This window comes from Zonotrichia albicollis, chromosome W, assembly GCF_047830755.1.
Source record: "Zonotrichia albicollis isolate bZonAlb1 chromosome W, bZonAlb1.hap1, whole genome shotgun sequence".
Classification (NCBI taxonomy): Eukaryota; Metazoa; Chordata; class Aves; order Passeriformes; family Passerellidae; genus Zonotrichia; species Zonotrichia albicollis.
In genome coordinates, this window is record NC_133859.1 from 15697859 (window position 1) to 15722729 (window position 24871).

The window sequence follows — 24871 nt, forward strand, 5'->3', positions numbered from 1 at the left end:
CAGTACAACAACCAAACCCAAAACCAACAACACTAAACAAAGACAGGAATGCATGAGATTGTGCAAAACAGTTACAGGACCATCATCAAGGGACCATGAAAAAAAAAAAAAGAAGCAAAAGTGATGGATAAAGCAAGAATGACCACTTCAATGCTATTGAAGTGAGACTACTTCTCTACTGTGCAAACAAATTAATGCAATGATGCTGAAGTTAACTGACAGTGCTAATCTACTGTAGTAGGCATGCAGGAATATATACTAAGAGTGAATAGCATGCTCTCAGGATGGGATTTCTACATGAAAAATTATCATTTTATGTATGTTGGCAAACCAATGTAAAGTCTGCAGAGAGCATCTTCCAGGATATGTAGTAAATAAACTTCTCACACCCCTAGCCTTTGAGTCAAATAGTTGCATTTGTACAGCAGCATATGGGAAATCTGACTTGGTATGAAAGTTTGATACTGTCTCTGGATATTCTCATTATATTTAAGAGCAATTTAAGAGAGATCCACAAAAGCAATATTTATTTTCAAACTATTTTACAAGAAAAGCAAAATAGCTTACTGAGACTACCAAGAAATAATTGCTTGCACCTGCTAATTTTTCAAATCCCAATTGTGGTAGTGCTTCCCCCCCAGCCACACTATGATCTGAGAAATGCTCGTTAGGCCTCGGCCTTGATGAACAGCACCTGGACTAAGCTCCTCTTGAGCTTATCAGAAACACTGTCTGCTCCCAGGAACTTGTGCTGTCTAACAAGCTCCTGTTTTTTAACAGCCTTGGAAACTTATTTTTCTTGCCTGAATTACAACCCAAATGGAATAACACTTTTGTTATCAAACTTTCAAAGGAAGTTACTGACCCGAATTGCAGCCAGGATGGAAAATTACTATGACTAAAGCCCACTCTCTTGTGGCCCTATAAACACCAGTCCAAAATGAGACCCTTTGAGCTCTCTTGGACTGCAGTGGGCTGTGACCAGCAACCTCCCTCTGAGTGGGGCCTCTGAGAGCCAGTGAACTCTCAAGTTTGCCATACTCGGAGGACTGCCAAATGATGATGGATCCTGGGCTGATACCCTCCCACTCCTCAAGGCTCAACCCTTTGCCCATTGAGAAGATGCAAGTGCATCCAAAGTGAGTACTTCACTGAATTCAAGGGGAATTTTTCAGAGGTAGCTTGTACAGACTCTTTATGTCTGTGCGCATGCAAGTGTGAATATGCTACAGCAAGTGTACCAGGAATGCTGCTCTCCTAGATTCTTAAGCACATTAGATTTGTAAGTTAGGCTTATAAGTGAGTTACTGTTGTGCTTATACTAAGTTCTATAGAATCTCTTGTTAATTTGTTTAAATTAGGCTATCAATTAGGTGCTGTTAAGTTTAGGTGCTGTTAAACCTTTAGGCCTAAACTGTTGGTCAAGTCCAGGGCTAAGTTTAGCAAGGGGGTCCACTCTAAACCTTGTGACTCAATGGGAGGCTCTCCCTCATTCCTTTATTATCCTTACCCAACCTCCACATACATAATTTTTTGTTGATTTTAGTTTTAGATTGATTTATTTTAGATTATAGTCCAATTTTTCTCAGTGTGCTTTAACCATCTAGTAAGTAGTAGAGTCAACCTTGACAATGAACTTTGTTGTGCTTTTGCTTTTATATTAAACCTGATATCGTTGCCAGTGATTCTTTGAGTGACCTGACACACTCATTTGTGACAAATGTCTATGGAATAAAATCAGAGTATGCTTTGGGGAGATGACAGGAGAGACAGACTTCAAGAAAAACATCACTGGCAAACATTAAAAACAAATGTTCTGTCACAGGGTCACCAGTTCTTTTCAGTAGTTTTAGGTTTAGCTTCACTAGTTTACCTCTTAAAAAAAGGTCCCCCTGATCAGAAGACACAACTAGGAAAAGTCAGCTAATTTATACAAGGCACTAGGAAGAGAAACTTCATGACAGACAGTTATACAAGCCATGCTGCAAAAGCACTGTTAGAGCATTTAGACCCCTGTATAAGGTCTATGTTGATAAAGGACCAAAGAGAGGATAATTTATCACTGCTGATTTAGAGGGCATTCATTACATTAAACTGCCTTAACAATCCCCCAATTAAAACCCAACCAGAAACAGTATTATTTTGAGCAAAATAAAAGTTTAACCCATTAAAACCAGAAAAGATTAATTCCTGCAAGGTCTTTGAAAAGCATCTGAGATGACAGTCCACCCTATCTTAGTAAACAAGAAGTCCAAGGAAGGTCACGCATTTGAAGAGCCCCTTCCAGAATGAAGTAACAGACACTAAATGCCAAGCTCTTAAAACTGAAAGTTTGTAAGTAGGTTTATTTAGGCAAATACAATTCAAGTGGGCTTTTGTTTTATTAAAAAAAAAAAAAAAAACCAGAACTACTCAATCTGATTTATATGTGTGAAAGATATTCATCTTATTCATCACCACTAATATAAAGCAAAGGGAACAAAGGGTATTAAGTTTAGGCTACCAAGAAGTGTTATTTCCTGTCCTCATCTATTCTGAAATACAAAGTCTTCTCCTTTTCCCTGACTTAGACTGACAACTCAAATTCATTTCTTGCCAATTAAAAATAAAGTAGGATGCTGAGACACAAAGACAAAACTAAAACACCTTCCTCCCCCAACCCCCTTCTTCCCAGGCTCACTTTCACTCCTTCATTTCCAACTTTCTACCTCTTCCCCCACACTTCAGGGGTGGGGAGAGAATCATAGAATGATTTTGGTTGGGAGGGACCTTAGAGATCTTCTAGTTCCAACCCCCTTGTGGAATGGGAGGTTGCAGTCAGTTCTTAAGAGCTTATATGCCACTCCTTCCTCTTCACACTTTTCCCCCTGCTCCAACATAAGATATCTCCCACAGCATAGTCCTTCACTAACTGCTCCAGCATGTGTCCTCTCCGTGGGGTACAGTCCTTTGGGAATGGACTGCTCCAGTGTGGGTCCCCCAGGGGCTGCAGTTCATGACAGAAAGCTTCCTCCTCTCCAAAGGTGCACTCTCTAGAGGCTGCAGCTTCCTCCAGGGCACATCCACCTGCTCTGTCACGAGGCACTCCATAAGCTGCAGGATGGTTATCTGCTCTGGAGTGGTCTTCTCCACAGCCTGTAAGGAAATCTCTGCTCTGACACCTGGAATACCTCCCACCCCTCCTTCACTGACCTAATTGTCTGCAGAGCTGTTTCTCTTGCATTTTTCTTCCTCATACCTACCTCCCTTCTCACATATACACCCTGTTGAATATGCAATAATTTCTTAAGAAAACATGTTTGATCTTTCTAAACTTTTAAGCCTAATCAGAAGAAGGGAGATTTATTTTTTGAACAGGGCACCTTATAAGCTCTAAGTGATGTCCAGGTGGTAGAAAAACAAATTAAAGTTTAGAGCTAGACATGCTTCAGTGATCTCAGACCTAGGGGTGAGGCTAACAACATTGGGAAGAAATGCAGAATGTATGGGCTACAAGGACGTTTGTCAGAACTCCCAAGATAAAGAAGAAACTAATAAAGCCAACTCAGCAACTGTGCCCAAATCAGCTCAAACTGGGTAAAAGGTAATTCTTGCAGGGGGAGATTACAACCAGCAACCCACAGACCACCTATCCAAAAGAAGAGAGAAACTGAGCATGTGGATTAATTAGCATGAGAAGCTAGAGAATTATTAACCAGTACAAGATAGAATGCTAATTAATAACAGAACTATGCAACTTATAGGATATGAACACCAACTCTTTTGTTTGCTACCATTTATAAATAACTAATTAAAAGTTTTGATAGTTGGTGTGCATGTGTTAGGAGGAGTAATTACTCCACACACTCGGCACCAAAATAAAGTAATGCCTGCTCTCTGATACTGAAATTACAGGTTTAGAGTTTTATTTTCCTGATATTTTCAGTGATAGGGTGGGGGAGACAATTGGAAAGGTGAGAAAACTCATAGGTTGAGCTAAAGACAGTTTAATATGTAAAACAAAAGCTGTGCACATAAGCAAAGCAAAACAAGGATTTTCATTCAGTGGCAAGCAGGTGTTCATCCATCTCCAGGAAAGCAGGGCCCCATTACATGTAATGGTTACTTGGGGAAGATAGATGCCATAATTTGAACTACCTCCCCTTCCTTCTTCCCTCAGCTTTATATGCTGAACATGATGTCATATGGTCTGGAATATCCCTTTGGTGAGTTGGGGTCAGCTGTCCCAGCTATGTCTCCACCCAATTTCTTGCGTAGCCCTATCCTACTCCCTGGTGGGGTGGTGTGAGAAGCTGAAAAGGCCTTGGCTCTGTGTAAAAAAAAAATCCCTGAATTCTGAACACTGTTTTCAGAACAAATGCAAAACATAGCTTCATACTAGCTACTATGAAGAAAATTACCCCAGCCAAAACCAGCACAATATGCAGGATTCTAAAGAGGACAAAGGAGGTAAATTACTTCCTGTTTCCAGCATTCTGTAATTGTGTTGCTCAGAGCTGTCTTTTACTCAGCAGCCACTACTTTTCTTCTGCTACTCTGGGAACAGGTAGACTCTAGCAGTAGGACTCTTTAAATATTTTTTTTTCTGAACATGAGCCACCTAAACAGTTTTCTCATTAATCACTTCAAAACAACTCCAGTTAGATATCAAGAAAAAGAGTGTTCTGCCTCCAGCTAGGGGATGCTTTCCTCATTTAGGCAAGTGTTCTTTGTGCAGCTGCATGCCAAGACTTCCTAAATATGCCCTAATGCCAACTGTAATTGCATAGGAAGACTAAGAAATGCATATGTGCTTGTTAGGGGGTTCTCATTTTAGACAGGAAAAACCTGAAACAAACAGACAAAAAAAACCCGCACCGCTCTAAACAGTAACGTGCGGCTTAGGCCAGGTTCCCTGCTATACTGGGTGGGTCATGGGCGCCCCTCAGGCCGGGCCGCGCCCTACCCCCTCGCATAAGAGCTGCAAGCGGGCACCAGGAGCGGCACCGGCCCCAGCGTCCGTTCGCTGCTGCGGTGGGCAGGCGAGCTCCTACTGCCTCCGGCCCCTGCAGTATCCAACGCAGCTAGGAAACCGCTTGGGTTCCGCCATGCCGCTATGTCCCAGCGGCGCTGTTCCCTCCCGACTGTTGCTCCTCCTCCTCGCTCTGTCCCAGGGCGCAGGACTGACATCACGCCCAGGGTTTCCATCCAATTAAGGGAGGAGGAGGTTGAGCGGAGTGGTAGCGTGATGGCGGTGGTCGAGAGGACGTAGGAAATAGCGACGGAGCAACAGAGCACTTACCAGGGTTCTCCCTACCCGGTTTGGGGCCCTATTGTTCAAGCCGGTGGGGGCTGCAGGCGAGCCCACTGCGTGGGGCTGTAAAGAGCCGGCGGCCCAGGCCTTGTACTGGTCGCAGGAGCAGTCTTCGACCCTAGGTTGCAGCACAGACCTCTTTGTGGAGTGTAGCGCCGTCTCGGACCAGGGCAGACCTAGGAAAGTCTGGGCGAGTGCACACACGCAGGTAGGCAGAGGCCCGCCATGGCTCTTTTCTCTTTCCCTGGTCCGGAGTTGTGCGGTGGTTGCCACTTTCAAAGATGGATGGAGAGGCGACTGGCGCTGAGAAGGAGTTGGATGCCTAGCGTGTCGCTGGGTTCCTGGAGCCGGTCTCTGTTTTCCGAAGAGGGAGGGAGGGAGCTGTGAGAATTGAGGTGGGCAGTCGGGGTTGAGCCTCTTTCGCTGAGTCCAGCGGGGTCTGTGACGAACTGGCTGGGAGGCCTTCGCTCTTCTCTGGTCATGGGGGGGCGCTGGGAGAAGCGAGCTCAGAGGACAGCGGCCGCTTTGCCAATACTTCCTGGGAGCCTTGACCAGGAGCAGCGCCTGTGCAGGTCGCGCTACCAGCAGAGGGCCATTTTCTGGGGCGGGAGGTGAACTCGCGAGAGGTAGGGAAGAAGCCCTGGCCTGGGCTCTCCTCGGTAGCTGTCAGTCACGGGAGGCCGCGACAGCGGGGTGCGGGTGCTTGGGGAGGATTGTCGCAGAGCAGGGAGTGGCCGACAAGGAGAGTTTCATGGCCACTAAAGATCTTTCCTAGGGCCCAGGGAGTACCGGTCCCAGAGGAGGCAGTGTGTTCGTACTCTGGGCGCGGGAGGGCAGCCAGCGTGCATCTTGGCCTCATTGGGCAGCCAACGGCCTATCTGCGAGGAACCACCAAGCTGCCTAGCTCGCCGCCGCGGAGGCCCCAGCCTAGCTTCGCGGCCTCTCTGGGGTTACAGGGCTCATCCCTATAACTTTTTTTCCGTCACTGCTTTTGTTTGCTGTCTGGAGTGGCCCTGGTGTCTGAGATAGTCCTTGAGTGCAGGGCTTTTACCATCCCGGTACGAGGCGGCCTCCACCTCCATCATGAGTTGAAGCTTGGGCTGTATTAGAGAGCACTTCAAGGCAGGCAACCTGCAGGCGGGCCCCTAATTGCTTTCACATCACTACATCTGTGAGAGGTGCTGCTCTTTGGCTTATTACCAGTGAGTTTATACTTGCACTCAATTTAATGTGAATCTAACTTTTTCTAGGTGCATCAGACACGGTAGAGATCTGATTTGAAGATGTTTGAAATAGTGATCACTTTATCTGTGGCATCTTGTTAGCATGATGTTGTTGAGCCATTTTTAAAAAATGGGACAGTCTATTTTCTTGACTCTACCCCCAACAGAATGTAAACTTTGTGTCTAGAACTGCTTATGATATGTGTTTTGTGCACAAAATGATTTTGCTAATCATATCTTAGAGCATTAATAGTTATAATTTTTATTTATGTGTTTGGGGAGGCTGTTTTCCTTTAAAAGTAAGATCAGGTTGTTCTTAACACAGGACTATGGCATACCAAAAGCTATTTTTCAGTTAGAAAGAAGATGCCAGATGTGACATACTCCCTTTTAGTGGTGTTATTACAGGATAAGTTATTTTCAGTATCTTTCAGTTGCAACTGCCAAAAATTTCAAATTATGTCAACATTTTTCTTTACTACTTTAGGCAATTTTGGAAAAATCTTGCAGAGAACATTTGAGTCATCTGGAAAAGAGAGTATCGAGAAGTAATTTCTTGGCATCTGCCTTCTAACCTGAGTGGACTTCTAGTTATCTTTTAAACTTGTTAATATTTACAATGAATGGGCACAGTGACGAAGATGTAAGAAACAGTAGTGGAGAATCAAGGTAAGCACTTTCAGTCCTTGGTTACATATTCTCCTGTGTTTTGTTTTTTAGAACTGGTTTCCATTTTAACTTTGTGCTAAAGCTTCCTGGTGAGCAAGTGGACTGACCATGCATTTTTACAGATGCTCAATCTGCTTGTTAAAATCAGATAGTTTAATTTAATGACTGTAGTAATCGTGTATATACCTTACATAATACAGTTTTAATTCTATTTAAGCTCTATTGGCATTACACACTTTTTCCTCAAAAGTTGTCTGAAGTGTCAAAAGCCGAAACAGATTAGATTGAAATGATAATGTAAAACTCATGTCCATCTATAGAGCGCATGGCATGCATGCATAATATGTGCTGTATAAACCCTAAACTATGCTATCTCTAAAGTTGGAACAGTGGACTGTTAATTCCAGTGAAGCTTTTTTCTTTTTTTAAATTGAGTTGTCAAAGCATTATAATGCAAAGTGTTAACTTCATGTTTGTTTTCCAAAGTGAAAGTACAGTTTTCCTAGTAGTTATCTTAATTAAAAAAAAAATAAAAAATCCACTCCTCTAATGTCACTGCTGGTGTTCTAGGATGTGTAAAGGGTTCACTTGGTTGGAAAAGCCTGGTTAGAACTTTCCTGCTGCAAGATAACAGTGAACTTGTAGGGGTGGAATTGAATTCTTGTTCAACTTAGAAGTGTTCTAGAATAAGTATCTACTGCACTAGGAAGTTAACATTTCTAAAACTGGGAATATGATGAATGCTTCAGATTTAATAAGGCAAGGTAAACTTACAAATAGAAGCTGTTGTGATCATGCTGTCAGTCTACCCATCTGTCTTGACTGCCTTCTCTTTCTGATCACAGCTTGTTGAACCTGTTAGTTGATTTCTGGAATCAGAGGTCATAAAGAAAACTGAGTTCTGTGGGCTTTGTGGAAACAGCCAGTTGGGTAAAGGGGGTAGATCTGCATTATTGCCCCAAGTGAAAAAAATCCAAGAACATAATGGCCAGCTGATCATTAAGCACATGCTGGCCATTAAGCTTGCATGTAACATAGTGTGAGTAATGGGGTGGGAAGAAGGGGGAAGAGAGAACTGTTTAGGTGATACTAGGTGTAAATTTGTAGGAAACCTATGAACAGTAAAACTAAAGAAACTTAAAAAAATACAGAGAAGTTGTTCATGTCAAGCTTTGATGTTATACCTAGAAATATTCTAGAAAGTCAGTAAACTTTAAATCTTGTGAATAATTTGTAAACTTTCTTTGTTGTGATTTCTACTTCTAGTAAAGATGGTACTTGTTTAGTCAGTTGTCACGGTTTGACGCTGGCGCAATGCCAGTGCCCCCATGAAAATACATTCTCCCTGGTGTCTGCTGTGAGATGTGACCAGGAATAGAGCAAAGCAGGCTCCAACTTAGGAATAAAGAAGAAAAACTTTATTAACCTACAACTACATGTAAAAAGAAAACACACAGAAAGAATGAAAACCTTCCAAAAACACTCCTCCCCCCACCAAATTTCCAATACATCCATCCCTCAGATCACCAACTCTCAGTCCATCCCCACCCTTCAGATAATCAATTCTCAGTTCATCAAGGAGTGAGGAGTCCCCCTTGTGCCATAGGCTTCCCCTGGAAACACAGTTGAGACCTTGCGTGTTTCCATTGTCACACGTGGCACCGCCTGGAGATCATTTGCCATCGTGACTCTTCCTTCCATGTCCAGTGCTTTCACCACTGCGCATAGACCAGAGCTGCTTCTAGGGTTTTCCTTTTAAGGGTGCTTTGCCCAGTTCCAAAAAAGAGCACAGTCTGTCACTTTTGGGACACCTGTCCCCCCCCAAATTTCACCCCCTGGGGCAAGGGGTCTCAAGAACAGAGATCTTCTCCTCCACTGAAGATTGAGGGCACCAACCACCCTCCTCACCCGTTGTCTCTGTTCATGCACTCCTTCACATAAGATCACTGCACTCCCTTGGCTCCGAGCCATTGCCTCCCCCTAAATGTAGTCTCTGTGTCACAGGAAAAATGGTTCTGTCCATGGCTATACAAGAAAAGTCCAGCCAAAGGCCACTCCATCACCTCCTCCCACCTAAGATTCTTCTTCACTTCTCTCGTGGCCCATTTCCTCTTATCTCGTCTCTATCTCTCTTCTCATTCAACTCCAGGAGGATCAGAATTTGTAAGGTTTCCATCATCCAAGAAAAGGGTTAAAAACTTCAGGCTCTGCCGCCTTCTCAGCTGGCATGCATGCAATCAAATTTCAAGGTGGCACAGGCGCTCGCTCTCTCCCCGGGGGGGGGAGGTGGCTGCCTGATGTCTCTTGGTGCTCTTCCACCCTTCCATCCTCAGGGCCCAGGCCTACCTCACCCTGCCGGCTGGGCAGGGGGAGGTCTGAACCTTTCCCTGAACGGAACCAAGAGAAAGTTTTCCTGGGAGTTCTCTGCTTTTAACCCCGTGTTCTCAGAGGCGTATCCATGTCCTCAGTGGCCACACCAGGTGCCAATATTCAAATCTGAGCACCTATTGGTTTGACCACAGCATCTCAAAAAACTCACTTCCTTTCAAACCACAACATTAGTAAACAAATTTTAGGTTTCTTCTAGTAAGTGGCAAAATATTCCCAATTACTTACATTTAAAAAGAAACCAAAAAACCAAAACCAAACAAACCCCCCCCCCCAACCAAAGCCAACAATAACCTTTGTCAGTTGAGTAGTGGAACATGAACAAAATAAAAATGTGACCAAAGCTAGAGTTTTGAAATTTTAGAGAGTTATAACTAAAGACATTCAATAAGCATTAACTTACTGGGGACAACCCTGATGACTTTAGCTAGGTAGCTCATTTAAAGTAGTAAAAAACTTCTTAAATACAATGTTTGAATAATACTGCATACCAAACTATGACCACTTGTAAATACCAGTATAACAAAGTTACTCAAAAGCTGTAGCAATTATCATAAGACTAAACCAACTAAATATCAAAAAAGTATTCAGACAACTATTTTAAGCAAATATCAGGAAGATACAAATTACTTATAACATGATAGTTGCCTCTGAAATAAGACTTGGTTATGCATCTTAAATTTGCTGCTGAACACAATTTAAAGCTTTTAAAAAGTTTTAAAATGTTAAATGCTCTTCCCCATATGCTTGTATCATTCAGTAACCCTGTAGCCTAATTCACAGACAGATCTTGGAAAACCTATTTGTGTGCTTGCCATTTGCTATCAAGAAATTCTTGAACGGACCTTACTTCTCTGTAGGTAAAAAAAAAGAGTGTGCTCAGTAGAGGTTATAAGGAAAGTAGCTGGCTGGGGTGCGATTGTACTTCTTTTTTCCAGTAAGCAGAAAGTGGCTTCTTGCACCAAGGTCCCTTACCATTGTTTATGTTCTTGAAAGCTGATGTTAGTGCAAGACACTAATTTCTGTGGATTGAATTTGCTTTGTTGATTCAATAGTCTGTGGACCATAAAAGATGGTTAAGTAAAGCCAGCTCTTTGTCAGCAAGTTTGAATTTGCTCTATAAACTTATACCTTCCACAGAAGATTAAAAAATAAGTTGAAAGCCACTATTCTAAGTTCCTGCTTTCAAGAAACCTAAGTGGGAGTTAAAAACAAAGATTCTACAAGCATAATTAGGGAAGTATTTTCATCTATTGGTTTATTTTTGGCACAAGTATGTAATACAAATTAGAAAAAAAAAGGAAAAAGTGCATATGTAGACAGCGTGTGTATTGGGTTTGTGTTGAGGTTTTAGTAGTGGGGAGACTGCAGAGGCATCTTTCATCAGAAGAGACATGGGGCTTCTGGTGTGCTGGACAAAGCCAGTTCCAACTGGCTCCAAAACAGATTTACCACTGGCCAAACATAAGCCAATCAGTGAAGCTGGGGCACCTCTGTGATAACATCTAAGAAAGGCTGTGCAGCAGTGTGTGTAGGTGAGAAGGGAGGTAGGTATGAGGAAGAAAAATGCAAGAGAAACAGCTCTGCAGACAATTAGGTCAGTGAAGGAGGGGTGGGAGGTATTCCAGGTGTCAGAGCAGAGATTTCCTTACAGGCTGTGGAGAAGACCACTCCAGAGCAGATAACCATCCTGCAGCTTATGGAGTGCCTCGTGACAGAGCAGGTGGATGTGCCCTGGAGGAAGCTGCAGCCTCTAGAGAGTGCACCTTTGGAGAGGAGGAAGCTTTCTGTCATGAACTGCAGCCCCTGGGGGACCCACACTGGAGCAGTCCATTCCCAAAGGACTGTACCCCACGGAGAGGACACATGCTGGAGCAGTTAGTGAAGGACTATGCTGTGGGAGATATCTTATGTTGGAGCAGGGGGAAAAGTGTGAAGAGGAAGGAGTGGCATATAAGCTCTTAAGAACTGACTGCAACCTCCCATTCCACAAGGGGGTTGGAACTAGAAGATCTCTAAGGTCCCTCCCAACCAAAATCATTCTATGATTCTCTCCCCACCCCTGAAGTGTGGGGGAAGAGGTAGAAAGTTGGAAATGAAGGAGTGAAAGTGAGCCTGGGAAGAAGGGGGTTGGGGGAGGAAGGTGTTTTAGTTTTGTCTTTGTGTCTCAGCATCCTACTTTATTTTTAATTGGCAAGAAATGAATTTGAGTTGTCAGTCTAAGTCAGGGAAAAGGAGAAGACTTTGTATTTCAGAATAGATGAGGACAGGAAATAACACTTCTTGGTAGCCTAAACTTAATACCCTTTGTTCCCTTTGCTTTATATTAGTGGTGATGAATAAGATGAATATCTTTCACACATATAAATCAGATTGAGTAGTTCTGGTTTTTTTTTTTTTTTTTAATAAAACAAAAGCCCACTTGAATTGTATTTGCCTAAATAAACCTACTTACAAACTTTCAGTTTTAAGAGCTTGGCATTTAGTGTCTGTTACTTCATTCTGGAAGGGGCTCTTCAAATGCGTGACCTTCCTTGGACTTCTTGTTTACTAAGATAGGGTGGACTGTCATCTCAGATGCTTTTCAAAGACCTTGCAGGAATTAATCTTTTCTGGTTTTAATGGGTTAAACTTTTATTTTGCTCAAAATAATACTGTTTCTGGTTGGGTTTTAATTGGGGGATTGTTAAGGCAGTTTAATGTAATGAATGCCCTCTAAATCAGCAGTGATAAATTATCCTCTCTTTGGTCCTTTATCAACATAGACCTTATACAGGGGTCTAAATGCTCTAACAGTGCTTTTGCAGCATGGCTTGTATAACTGTCTGTCATGAAGTTTCTCTTCCTAGTGCCTTGTATAAATTAGCTGACTTTTCCTAGTTGTGTCTTCTGATCAGGGGGACCTTTTTTTAAGAGGTAAACTAGTGAAGCTAAACCTAAAACTACTGAAAAGAACTGGTGACCCTGTGACAGAACATTTGTTTTTAATGTTTGCCAGTGATGTTTTTCTTGAAGTCTGTCTCTCCTGTCATCTCCCCAAAGCATACTCTGATTTTATTCCATAGACATTTGTCACAAATGAGTGTGTCAGGTCACTCAAAGAATCACTGGCAACGATATCAGGTTTAATATAAAAGCAAAAGCACAACAAAGTTCATTGTCAAGGTTGACTCTACTACTTACTAGATGGTTAAAGCACACTGAGAAAAATTGGACTATAATCTAAAATAAATCAATCTAAAACTAAAATCAACAAAAAATTATGTATGTGGAGGTTGGGTAAGGATAATAAAGGAATGAGGGAGAGCCTCCCATTGAGTCACAAGGTTTAGAGTGGACCCCCTTGCTAAACTTAGCCCTGGACTTGACCAACAGTTTAGGCCTAAAGGTTTAACAGCACCTAAACTTAACAGCACCTAATTGATAGCCTAATTTAAACAAATTAACAAGAGATTCTATAGAACTTAGTATAAGCACAACAGTAACTCACTTATAAGCCTAACTTACAAATCTAATGTGCTTAAGAATCTAGGAGAGCAGCATTCCTGGTACACTTGCTGTAGCATATTCACACTTGCATGCGCACAGACATAAAGAGTCTGTACAAGCTACCTCTGAAAAATTCCCCTTGAATTCAGTGAAGTACTCACTTTGGATGCACTTGCATCTTCTCAATGGGCAAAGGGTTGAGCCTTGAGGAGTGGGAGGGTATCAGCCCAGGATCCATCATCATTTGGCAGTCCTCCGAGTATGGCAAACTTGAGAGTTCACTGGCTCTCAGAGGCCCCACTCAGAGGGAGGTTGCTGGTCACAGCCCACTGCAGTCCAAGAGAGCTCAAAGGGTCTCATTTTGGACTGGTGTTTATAGGGCCACAAGAGAGTGGGCTTTAGTCATAGTAATTTTCCATCCTGGCTGCAATTCGGGTCAGTAACTTCCTTTGAAAGTTTGATAACAAAAGTGTTATTCCATTTGGGTTGTAATTCAGGCAAGAAAAATAAGTTTCCAAGGCTGTTAAAAAACAGGAGCTTGTTAGACAGCACAAGTTCCTGGGAGCAGACAGTGTTTCTGATAAGCTCAAGAGGAGCTTAGTCCAGGTGCTGTTCATCAAGGCCGAGGCCTAACGAGCATTTCTCAGATCATAGTGTGGCTGGGGGGGAAGCACTACCACAATTGGGATTTGAAAAATTAGCAGGTGCAAGCAATTATTTCTTGGTAGTCTCAGTAAGCTATTTTGCTTTTCTTGTAAAATAGTTTGAAAATAAATATTGCTTTTGTGGATCTCTCTTAAATTGCTCTTAAATATAATGAGAATATCCAGAGACAGTATCAAACTTTCATACCAAGTCAGATTTCCCATATGCTGCTGTACAAATGCAACTATTTGACTCAAAGGCTAGGGGTGTGAGAAGTTTATTTACTACATATCCTGGAAGATGCTCTCTGCAGACTTTACATTGGTTTGCCAACATACATAAAATGATAATTTTTCATGTAGAAATCCCATCCTGAGAGCATGCTATTCACTCTTAGTATATATTCCTGCATGCCTACTACAGTAGATTAGCACTGTCAGTTAACTTCAGCATCATTGCATTAATTTGTTTGCACAGTAGAGAAGTAGTCTCACTTCAATAGCATTGAAGTGGTCATTCTTGCTTTATCCATCACTTTTGCTTCTTTTTTTTTTTTTCATGGTCCCTTGATGATGGTCCTGTAACTGTTTTGCACAATCTCATGCATTCCTGTCTTTGTTTAGTGTTGTTGGTTTTGGGTTTGGTTGTTGTACTGTTTGTGGCTTTTTTCTAATTGAACAAAGTACAGTGTATGTAATGTACGGTTTTTTATTTCAAGAATATATTTTATCAAATAATGCTGTTTCAATTTTACTGGGTTTTATATCTATAATGTAAAAAAATGTTTGAAGCACGGAGAAGGAAGGCTTATATGACATGTTTGAAAGAGGGACTTACAAATGCAGGAGTTCTGTTTTGGCTAACAGAATTAAGTATTTAAAAGAGCAGAAACGCTCTTCAACAGCAAATACTGAATATTCCCTTTCTGTATACATGATATTAACAGCATCTTTATTCTGTAGCTTAATTTGCCTTGCCCTATTGTTTTAGAGCTAGAGTTCTTCCATTTCTCATCTTGACAGTGTTTATAGTTTCTGTTGATGTTTGGTCTCTTGGAAGCACATTGATCAATGAAGAAGGGGGGGAAGCAAATTACACCACAGGATAGAGTTGGTTGTAAGAGGGCAGCAATGCAAGAGCAGTGTAAAGGGAAGACATAATATGAAAATTGGGATAGGGTAAATTGACCAACACAGGTGAATAGTAAATGAAAATTAAGTCTTGTACATTGTCTCTTTCTCTCATTATATGTAAGGTATGTATGGTTTTTCTACCAGTCTCTTGAGTATGTTCAGAAAGGGTGAGGGAAAACCAGGAAGGTTCTAATTTAAGCTTAAGTGTCTGAAGATTGCCTCCTACCTTCCAGTTTCAAGTAGATTTTTTTGAAAGAGGGGGGGAAAAAAGGCTGGTTGTATTGTACTCAAACTCTCTCTTTTAGGCTACTTCAGGTGTCCAACAGGATGAGTGTGGTGTCTTCTTTCACCCTTTGCTGAACTGTTTCGAACTGTTTCAAATAAAAGCATCTAAAGAAAAGGCACTGACCCTGGACTGTACAGGAAGAGAAGGGGGCAGTAGATGAAGTACTTTGCTTGTCTTTTTATGTAAGAGGAACTCTGGAGAGCAGAGGATCATAATTGCTGATTATATGAGATTATATTTATGTAACAGCACTGGGTAGCAGGTAATTATGACAGCATTTTGAGTCTTTGGTTGAAGAAATATTGTAGTTCTAATGTTCCTTGCATCCTAAAGCTAGAGATGCAATGCCAGAATCTCAGTAATTAGTAGTGCCAGTTCAAGGGATTAACCTTGTAAGAGGTCAGTGGTATTATTTTGTGTTAATAGGCATTATTCATTGTGAGAAAAGTTAGACAAATTATGGACCTGTTGTTGTTTAACTCCAGCCGGCAACTAAGCACCACACGGCTGCTCACTCACCCTCCCCTGGTGGGATGGGGGAGAGAATCCAAAGAGTACAAATGAAAAAAACTCATGGGTTGCAATAAATGCAGTTTAATAGGGGAAGCAAAAGCCATGTGCACAAGCAAAGCAAGACAAGGAATTCATTCACCACTTCCCATCAGCGGGCAGATGTTCATCCATCTCCAGGTAGTTGGTGTAGTTGGGGTCAGCTGTCCCGACTGTGTCCCCTCCCAACTTCTTGTGCACTCCTAGCATCCTCTCTGGTGGGATGGTGTGAGAAGCAGAAAAGGCCTTGGCCGTGTGTAAGCACTGCTCGGCAATAACAACAACATCCCTCTGTTATCAACACTGTTTACAGCACAAATCCAAATCATAGCTCCATACTAGCTACTATGAAGAAAATTAACTCTATCCCAGCCAAAACCAGCACATTCTCCACCCCTTATTTCATACCATTTATATCATGGTCAGGTCCCACACTAGCCAATATATCCTCATTAACCACCACCTCCCTTTCCATCATTTGATACAATACACCTATCATTCCCTTAGTGTATGGACCACCCCTGCAAAATGTCCACAAATGTCTACCGAGTTCATTTAGTCCATGACTTTGGGCTCCATCTGCTATAGTGGTCACTCAGGACAGAAATGCTGTGTTGGATGCAGCTACTGGGCACCAAGGTCAGTTCAGGTCAGGTCACTGCTGCACTACAACTGCTTCTTGTAAGACTTCTCTTCCATTGGTTCAGGTGATTCCTGCTATAGTAATTCCTATAACAGGCAACTCAAATATTAGGTTGCAACATGTTAAAGGTATTTCCGCTACAGTCTCCACCACTGGTCCCTTTGGACCAGGTTCTAGGGTTTAATATTGCAATGAACTCCTCTCCTTGCCCCTGTTCTGTCTTGGACTTATCCACAGACTGCAGTCCCTTAAGGGTATACTTGTTCCAACAAAGCCTTACCCATGGCTTCAGGTCCTCCAGGGGTGTACCTGCTCTTTTGTGAGCTCATCCATGGCTACATGCTTTGAGGTGCTCCAGAGAGCAATCGTACTACCTGGTAGAAAGCTATGGCCTCTCTAAACTCTGTACCCACTGTGACTGACACAGCTGCCCAGAGGTGCGGTGGGAACATGTATCAGGCTGCAGGGTGTGCCCTGCTCTTATGCCAGTACTGGGCATCAGTAGTGAGCACACCTGTGGGAGGTGAGCCCAGGTAAAGGAACTCCTCTACTTAGTGGCAGAACTCTGGCAGGAAGTGAATAGGTTGAGGAGTATCAGGGAGTGTGAGAGAGAGAGATTACTGGAATCGCACCCTACCTTCCCTGGGACAGGCCTGACAGGTAGACAGGGTGCATGATATGGAGGATTCCCCTATCCTCTCTCCTCCCAGCTCAACATGGTGACATAAGGAATAGGGGCCAGTGGAGGCAAGTGCCTGCCCAGCGCAGCAAGTGCATCTCCTCTGTGACTGCCCCACCTTCCCAAGTGCCATTGCATAATGGATACAAGGCTCTGCAAGTGGAGCTGAACGATAATGAGGACAATAGTTCATCTAGCATGGATGTGTTGCTGAGGTTAAGTCAGCCTATACCCTGCATCAAAACCGCTTCCATAAAGAAAAGTAAACAGGTTGTTGTCATAGGAGACTCCCTTATGAAGGGAACAGAACAGAAGGCCCCATATGCAGACCAGACCCACTTCTTAGGGAAGTCTGCTGCCTCCCTGGGACCCAGGTTAAAGATGTGAAGAGAAAGCTTCCTACCCTGGTACGGCCCTCAAATTATCACCCATTATTAAGTTTTCAGGTAGGCAGCAATGAAGTTGCAACAGGAAGTCTGAGTGCAATCAAGAGAGACTTCAGGGCCTTGGGACGACTGGTTAAGGGATCAGGAGCAGAAGTAATATTTTTCTCTATCCTTCCAGTCACAGGGAATGATGAGGGAAGAAACAGAAAGAGCCAGAAGATCAGTACCTGGCTCCAAGCCTGGTGTCACTGTCAGAATTTTGAGTTCTTTGATCATGGGTCGGTCTGTGACACCAGGCCTGTGGGCAACAGATGGGGTACACCTGTGTCAAAGGGGAAAAAAGATCTTTGCCTAGGAGTTAGCAAGGCTCATTGAAAGAGCTTTAAACTAGATTGCAAGGGAGAAAGAGATAAACCCAGGCTCACTAGAGATAAGCCTGGAGGCAACATGCCAGTGTTTAAGAAACTAGTGAGGTCCTTTGGTCTGCAGTCTTAGTGGAGGTAGGGGATGGAGATCCATGTGGCAGCAAAGACACAAGGGTTATTGATGTGTTATAAACTACAGATGCGCCTGAGAATAGTCCAACTGAGGTGCATCTACACCAATGCACACAGCATGAGCAACAAACGGGAGGAACTGGAAGCCATTGTGCAGCAGGAAAACTATGACATAGTTGCCATCACGGACACATGATGGAATGACTCGCACAGCTGGAGTGCTGCAATGAACGGCTATAAACACTTCAGAAGGAACAGGCAAGGAAGGTGGGGTAGCCCTGTATATTAGGGAGTGCTTTGATTGTCTAGAGCTTAACGATGGCACTGATAGGGTTGAGCATTTAAGTGTCAGTATTAAGGGGAAAGGCCAACAAGGCAGATCTGATGGGAGTCTGTTATGGAATGAAGAGGCAGATGAAATATACTATAAACAGCTGGGAGAAGTCTGAGAATCACTAGCCCTTGTTCTCATGTGGGATTTCAACTTACCAGATGTCTGCTGGAAATACAATACAGCAAAGAGGAAACAGTCTAGGAGGTTCCTGGAGTGTGTGGAAGAAAACCTCCTGACACAGTTGGTGAGTGAGCCAATTAGGGGAGGCTGTACCTCTTGTATGTGAACAGAGAAGGACTGGTGGGCGATGTGATGGTTAGAGGCCATCTTGGGCACAGCGGTCACAAAACGATAAGAGTTTTTGATTCTTGGAGAAGTAAGGACGGGGGTCAGCAGAACTACCACCTTGGACTTGTGGAGGGCAGGCTTTGGCCTGTTTAGGGGCCTGATTGACAGAGTCTGTTGGGAGGCAGTCCTGAAGGACAAAGGAGTCCAGGAAGGACACATCCATGTGCTTTAAGAAGGAAATCTTAAAGGCTCAGGAGCAGGCCATTCCTATGTTCTGAAATCTGAGCCAGTGGGGAAGAAGGCCAGCCTGGCTGAACAGAGAGCTTTGACTGGAACTCAGAACAAAAACAGAGTTTAGGAACTTTGGAAGAAGGGGCAGGCAACTCAAGAGGACTACAAGGATGTTGTGAGGTAATGCACAGAGAAAATTAGAATGGCCAAATCCTGACTAGAACTTAATCTGGATACTGCCGTAAAAGACAATAAAAATGTTTTTACAAATACATCAGCAACAAAAGGAGGGCTAAGGATAATCTCCATCTTTTATTGGATGCAGGGAGAAACATAGTGACAAAGGATGAGGAAAAGGCTGACATACTTAATGCCTTCTTTGCCTCAGTCTTTAATAGTAAGACCAGTTGTTCTCCAGGTACTCAGCTCCCTGACAGGGATGAGTAGCTATTGGAATAGGAATCCCAATATTACCAGGTAGATTGTGCCTGGGCTTGTCTGACCCTTGCTGCTGGCCAAAGGCGGCAACTGTGGTATTTCACCTCAGAGACACCTTTGGCTGGCTGTATGTGGCAGCAGGCACTGGAACAAGTCCAGGCAAGGTTGGAAACTCAGTTTACCTCTGGTGGAAAGGCTTCAAGCGATGGTGAGGAGAAAAGGAGATGGATTCTGCCGGAGGGTTAATATCCAGAGTTTATTCCATGGTCACAGACGTCTGAATCTTAGGTAACAGCTCCAACAGAATCCCGAGCACATGGTCGGGGATCAATTTAAGCCCAGGGACAGGGGGAGGGGAAGGGACAGGTAAGCACCAACCAGGTGGGAGGAAGAGGGTCTCAGGGGACGAGAGACACATAGGCCAATGACCCCCAGGCCTGTATTGCATCCTTTGAACTTGACCAACCACACGATGGCCTTGCTGGAATGTTAAAACTGATTGACAGAACTCACTCAGCAAGGGAGCGAGGGGGAAGGGAGAGGGGTATTGCCACACCTGGAAAGGGGCTGGGAAGTTTAAAACAGGATGTTGCAACACACTGCAACAAGTAGCAGAATGAAGCCACCATAGTCCAAGGGGAAATGGTCAGTAACCTGCTACACTACTTGTCTATGGGGCCAGATGGGATCCACCCAAGGGTACTGAGGGAGCTGGAAGAAGAGCTCACCAAGCCACTTTCAACCATTTACCAGCAGTCCTGGCTATCCGGAGAGGTCCCAATTGACTGGGGGTTAGCGAATGTGATGCCCATCTGCAAGAAGGGCCAGAAGGAGGATCCGGGGAACTACAGGCCTGTCAGTCTGACCTTGCTGCTGGGGAAGGTTATAGAGCAGATCATCTTGAGTGCCATCATGTCAGAGGCAACCAGGTGATCAGGTCCAGTCAGCATTGGTTTATGAAAGGCTTGAGTAACCTGGTCTCCTTCTTTGACAGGGTGACCTGCTTAGTTGATGAGGGAAAGGCTGTGGATGTTGTCTATTTAAACTTTAGTAAAGCCTCTAACACTGTTTCCCACAGCATTCTCCTGGAGAAACTGGCTGCTCAATGGCTCAGATGGATGCACTCTTTGCTGGGTAAAAAACTGGCTGGATGGTTAAGCCCAGAGAGTGGTGGTGAATGGAGTTACATCCAGCTGGTGGCCAGTCATTAGTTGTGTTCTCCAGGGCTCAGTATTGAGTCCAGTCCTGTTTAATATCTTTATGGATGATCTGGATGAGGGGATTGAGTGCACCCTCAGTAAGTTTGCAGATGACGCCAAGTTGGGTGGGAAGGCTCTGCAGAGGGATTTGAACAGGCTGGATTGATGGGCCAAGACCAATGGTATTCAGTTCAACAAGGCCAAGTGCTGGGTCCCGCGCTTGGGTCACAACAACCCCCTGCAACGCTACAGGTTTGGGGAAGAGTGGCTGGAAAGCTGTTTGGCAGAAAAGGCCCTGGGGCTGCTGGTCGGCAGCCAGCTGAACGTGAGCCAGTGTGTGCCCAGGTGGCCAAGAAGGCCAATGGCATCCTGGCTTGTATCAGAAATAATGCGGGAAGCAGGACCAGGGAAGCAATCGTCCCCCTGTACTCGGCACTGGTGAGGCCATACCTCGAGTCCTGTGTTCAGTTTTGGGCCCCTCACTACAAGAAAGACATTGAGGTGCTGGAGTGTGTCCACAGAAGGGTAATGTAGCTGGAAAAGCGGCTGGAGCACAAGTCTTATGAGGAGCGGCTGAGGGGGCTGGGGGTGTTTGGCCTGGAGAAAAGGAGGCTATGGGGAGACCTTATTGCTCTCTGCAACTACCTGAAAGGAGGCTGTAGTGAGGTGAGAGTTGATCTCTTCTCTCAAGTAACAAGGTGTCCTGGGTTGACTATATGATGCTTTTATCCCCAATCGTCTCATTCTGTTTATGTTGAATAATAATAAGTTTTGTACCTTTAAGAGTGTTCCAGAGAGTGAAGGGGGAGAGAGAAGAAGCGCGCAGTTTGTTTTCAGACACTGCACTCACTCCTCCACATTCCTGCTCCTGACTGTGTTGTCTGCGGACAGACAGCGGGACAGAGAGCTCTTCTTTTGCTTTTTAGTTAGTGTTAGCTAGCTGGGGCAAAGAAGTTCCCTGGACTGTTTTTTTTTCCCTTTTCTTTGGACCTCTTGGAACTGCTCTGGACTGAACACCCAGGAGAGCACCGGCAGCTGCAGCTGTGGCCCACTGGGCCGGCCCTGGCCTGCGACAATTCCAGCACTGAGAGACTGATCAGAGACTGAGTGAGCTGCTGCTTGAACCCGGGGTTTTCTCAGTTTGTCATCTCTTTTAGAGTGGCAAGGGGTCTCATTGTTTTGATACTGTTTTGGTCTTATTGTTTAATAAACAGGGGTTTTTTTCCACCTTTCTCCAAGGAGGTATTTTTCTTTCCTCCCGGACCAGTTGGGGGGAGGGGCCGATTGGATCTGCTTTTCCCACCAGAGCTCCTTTGGGGGGATTCTTCCCCAAATTTGCTCTAAACCTGGACAAATACATGAATTGGCGCCCAACGCGCGGCTGGAAAATGTGGAAAAAAGCCCTATTAATTGTGTGTCTGTGGTTGTTAAAGCAGTTAGTAGCTATGCTGCTTGAACCCCTGATGTCTCTGGTTGAGAACGCCTCTGTATGGCTCTGGGCTCTAGACCTTTTTGAGGTTTCAATACCTTTCTGGTCATTAGGATTATTGTCCTTAACAAGTAATTTTTACGGTAGAGGGGTACGGATTGGAATAGCTGTTGTGCTGGCCTTGGTGATAATGATTTATAAAGCGTTCAAAAAGATACTGACCTCTGTTTACAGCATGTATGGTTTATGGTTTCTTCATCCTACCTTGCATCCCAATTCCAGTGGTATGTTTTGGGAATTTATTAGTAACTACACTCAGTCTGTTAGAGGAGGAGCTAAGAATGAGACTTTCCAGCCTTCCCTTTCCCTCTTCTCCTTTGGATCGGTTATGTCACTTTTTGAGAATGTTCAGTTTCCCCTGAATGTTAAAGAGACCATCTTTCTGGTATTTAATTTGGTAAGTTTCCTCTATATGGTCTGCAGCTTCTCTAGAATGAGGGCTGAGATATCCAGAGGAGCTGGTGAGACCCCTGATCCAGAAGCAGATGCAGGCGTGAAAAATCCTGAGTGGGGTGGAGAATGGGAAAATATAGGCCAAACCCTGAAGGAATTTTCTGATCCTGTAGACTGGGATTTCCCACGGGAACAAATTCAGAACGCAGCAGAGGGAGGTGGGGAAATACCTAAAGGAGAAGTGCCATGACGATTCTAAGGAGAAAAGGCTAATTGCAATAAGCTGGGCCCTGGCCTATGCTTATCGCACTTTGTTAGATACTGTCGGGCAGCAGACAGAGGCAGGGGGGCAGGGAGATAAATCAGCTATCCCAGTCACTCAAGCTGTAGCCAACAGCCCAGGCTCAGAGCCAGCAGCTAGACCAGACAGTGAGCCTAAAGCCAGCATCTAAACCCATGGCTGTTGCTACCAGTACTAGAAGTGGGAAACGCACGGAAAAAACTGATCGACCAGTGGATGATGATGATGATGGTGATACAGGAGAAGGAACCTCAATGCCTCCTGACGTAAAATCAGGAGTCAAAGCAGCAGGTGCAAGATCAGACGCAAATATTGAGTCTTATTCCCTGAAGGACCTTCGTGGCCTAAGGAAGGACTACACTCGAAGGTCTGATGAATCCATAATTAGTTGGCTGGTCCGTCTCTGGGATGCTGCAGGCGAGGCTACAATTTTGGATGGCACTGAAGCCAGGCATTTGGGATCCCTGTCACAGGATCCTGCCATAGATCAAGGAATGATGAGCGGGGCTAATCCACACAGCCTCTGGGAACGGGTCCTAAGAAGTGTAGCACAAAGATACCTGTGCGCAGACGATCTCTATATGCAGCAAACCCAGTGGAAAACCATAGAACAAGGGATTCAACGCCTGAGGGAAATGGCAGTAGCTGAGATTGTCTTCTCAGATGATGGAAACATTGTAAATCCAGACTTGGTACCATGCACATCTGTGATGTGGAGAAAACTTGTACGACTTGGGCCACGAGAATATGCTTCTGCTTTAGCAATGATGAAGCAGGATGATGGTGAGGAGACTGTGCTGGACATGGCAAAGAAGCTCCGAGCGTATGCAGACACTGTGAATGGCCCAACACATGCCAGAATCGCAGCGGTGGAAACACGTCTTCAAAAATTAGAGGACAAGATAGAGGAGGGTCACAAGAAACTGAGGGAGGAGATTAAAGAGAGCTTTCTCCAAATCTCGGCGGTACAGATCAGAGGTTCTGGTACCCAACGCAGACGTTCCCCAGACGGCGAGAGAAGGTACATCCCACGAGCTGAGCTGTGGTTCTATTTGCGTGATTGTGGAGAAGACATGAGGAGATGGCATAGACAACCTACCTCTGCTCTGGCACAACGGGTGAGACAACTGAAGATTCAGAGAGGAAGTTCCAAAAGGGAAGCAGCTCCAGTGGCCAGTAACCGAACTGTCACATATGATGATAATGACAATATTTTTGATCCCCTTGAAGGAACCTCCAAGACATATGCCCGGGGAAAGAAGGATAACCAGGCTTAGAGGGGCCCTGCCTCTAGCCAGGTAGAGGCTGGGGAAAACCGTGTTTTTTGGACTGTGTGGATTCGTTGGCCTGGCACATATGAACCACAAGAATACAAAGCTTTGGTTGACACTGGTGCACAATGCACATTAATCCCATCAAGACATGTGGGGACAGAGTCTGTTTCTATTGCTGGTGTGACAGGGGGATCACAGGATTTTACTTTGGTAGAAGCTGAGGTGAGCCTGACTGGAAATGAGTGGAAGAAACACTCTATTGTGACTGGCCCAGAGGCCCCATGTATTTTGGGCATAGACTACCTTCGAAGTGGGTATTTCAAAGACCCAAAGGGACTCAGATGGGCATTTGGAATAGCTGCTGTAGAGACAGAGGGTGTCAAGCAGTTGAACAGCTTGCCTGGATTGTCAGAAAACCCATCTGCAGTAGGTCTCCTGAAGGTGGAAGAGCAACGAGTGCCAATTGCCACCTCAACAGTGCACCGCCGACAGTACCGAACGAATCGAGATGCTGTGATCCCCATCCATAAGATGATCCGAGAGCTGGAGAGTCAAGGGGTGGTCAGCAAGACCCACTCACCCTTCAACAGCCCCATCTGGCCTGTGCAAAAATCTGAAGGAGAATGGAGATTGACTGTGGACTATCGTGCATTGAATGAAGTGACCCCACCCCTGAGCGCTGCTGTGCCGGACATGCTGGAACTCCAGTACGAGCTGGAGTCCAAGGCAGCAAGGTGGTACGCCACTATAGACATTGCCAATGCATTTTTCTCCATTCCTCTGGCAGCAGAATGCAGGCCTCAGTTTGCTTTCACCTGGAGAGGCGTGCAGTACACCTGGAACCGATTGCCCCAGGGGTGGAAGCACAGCCCCACCATCTGCCATGGACTGATCCAGGCTGCACTGGAAAAGGGTGAGGCTCCAGAACATCTGCAGTATATTGATGACATCATTGTGTGGGGGAAGACAGCAGCAGAGGTGTTCGAGAAAGGGGAGAAAATTATCCAGATTCTCCTAAAAGCTGTCTTCGCCATCAAGAAGAAC

General features: G+C 44.5%; 1 protein-coding gene across 6 annotated transcripts in view; it reads left to right on the forward strand.

Annotated features, from left to right (window-relative positions):
- The first annotated feature begins 5144 nt into the window (after nt 1–5144).
- Nucleotides 5145–24871, forward strand: part of LOC141726983 (chromodomain-helicase-DNA-binding protein 1-like) — a 127183-nt gene continuing 107456 nt past the window's right edge. For 2 of the 6 annotated variants that reach the window (XM_074532151.1, XM_074532148.1), the window contains exons 1-2: nt 5146–5501; nt 7004–7185. In XM_074532151.1, the coding sequence (XP_074388252.1) occupies nt 7136–7185 (50 nt within the window). In that variant the 5' untranslated portion in view covers nt 5146–5501; nt 7004–7135. Of the gene's footprint in view, nt 5502–5636; nt 5920–5962; nt 6496–7003; nt 7186–24871 lie in introns of those variants that run through there. The other 4 variants (XM_074532153.1, XM_074532152.1, XM_074532149.1 and 1 more) reach the window with 4 other exon arrangements.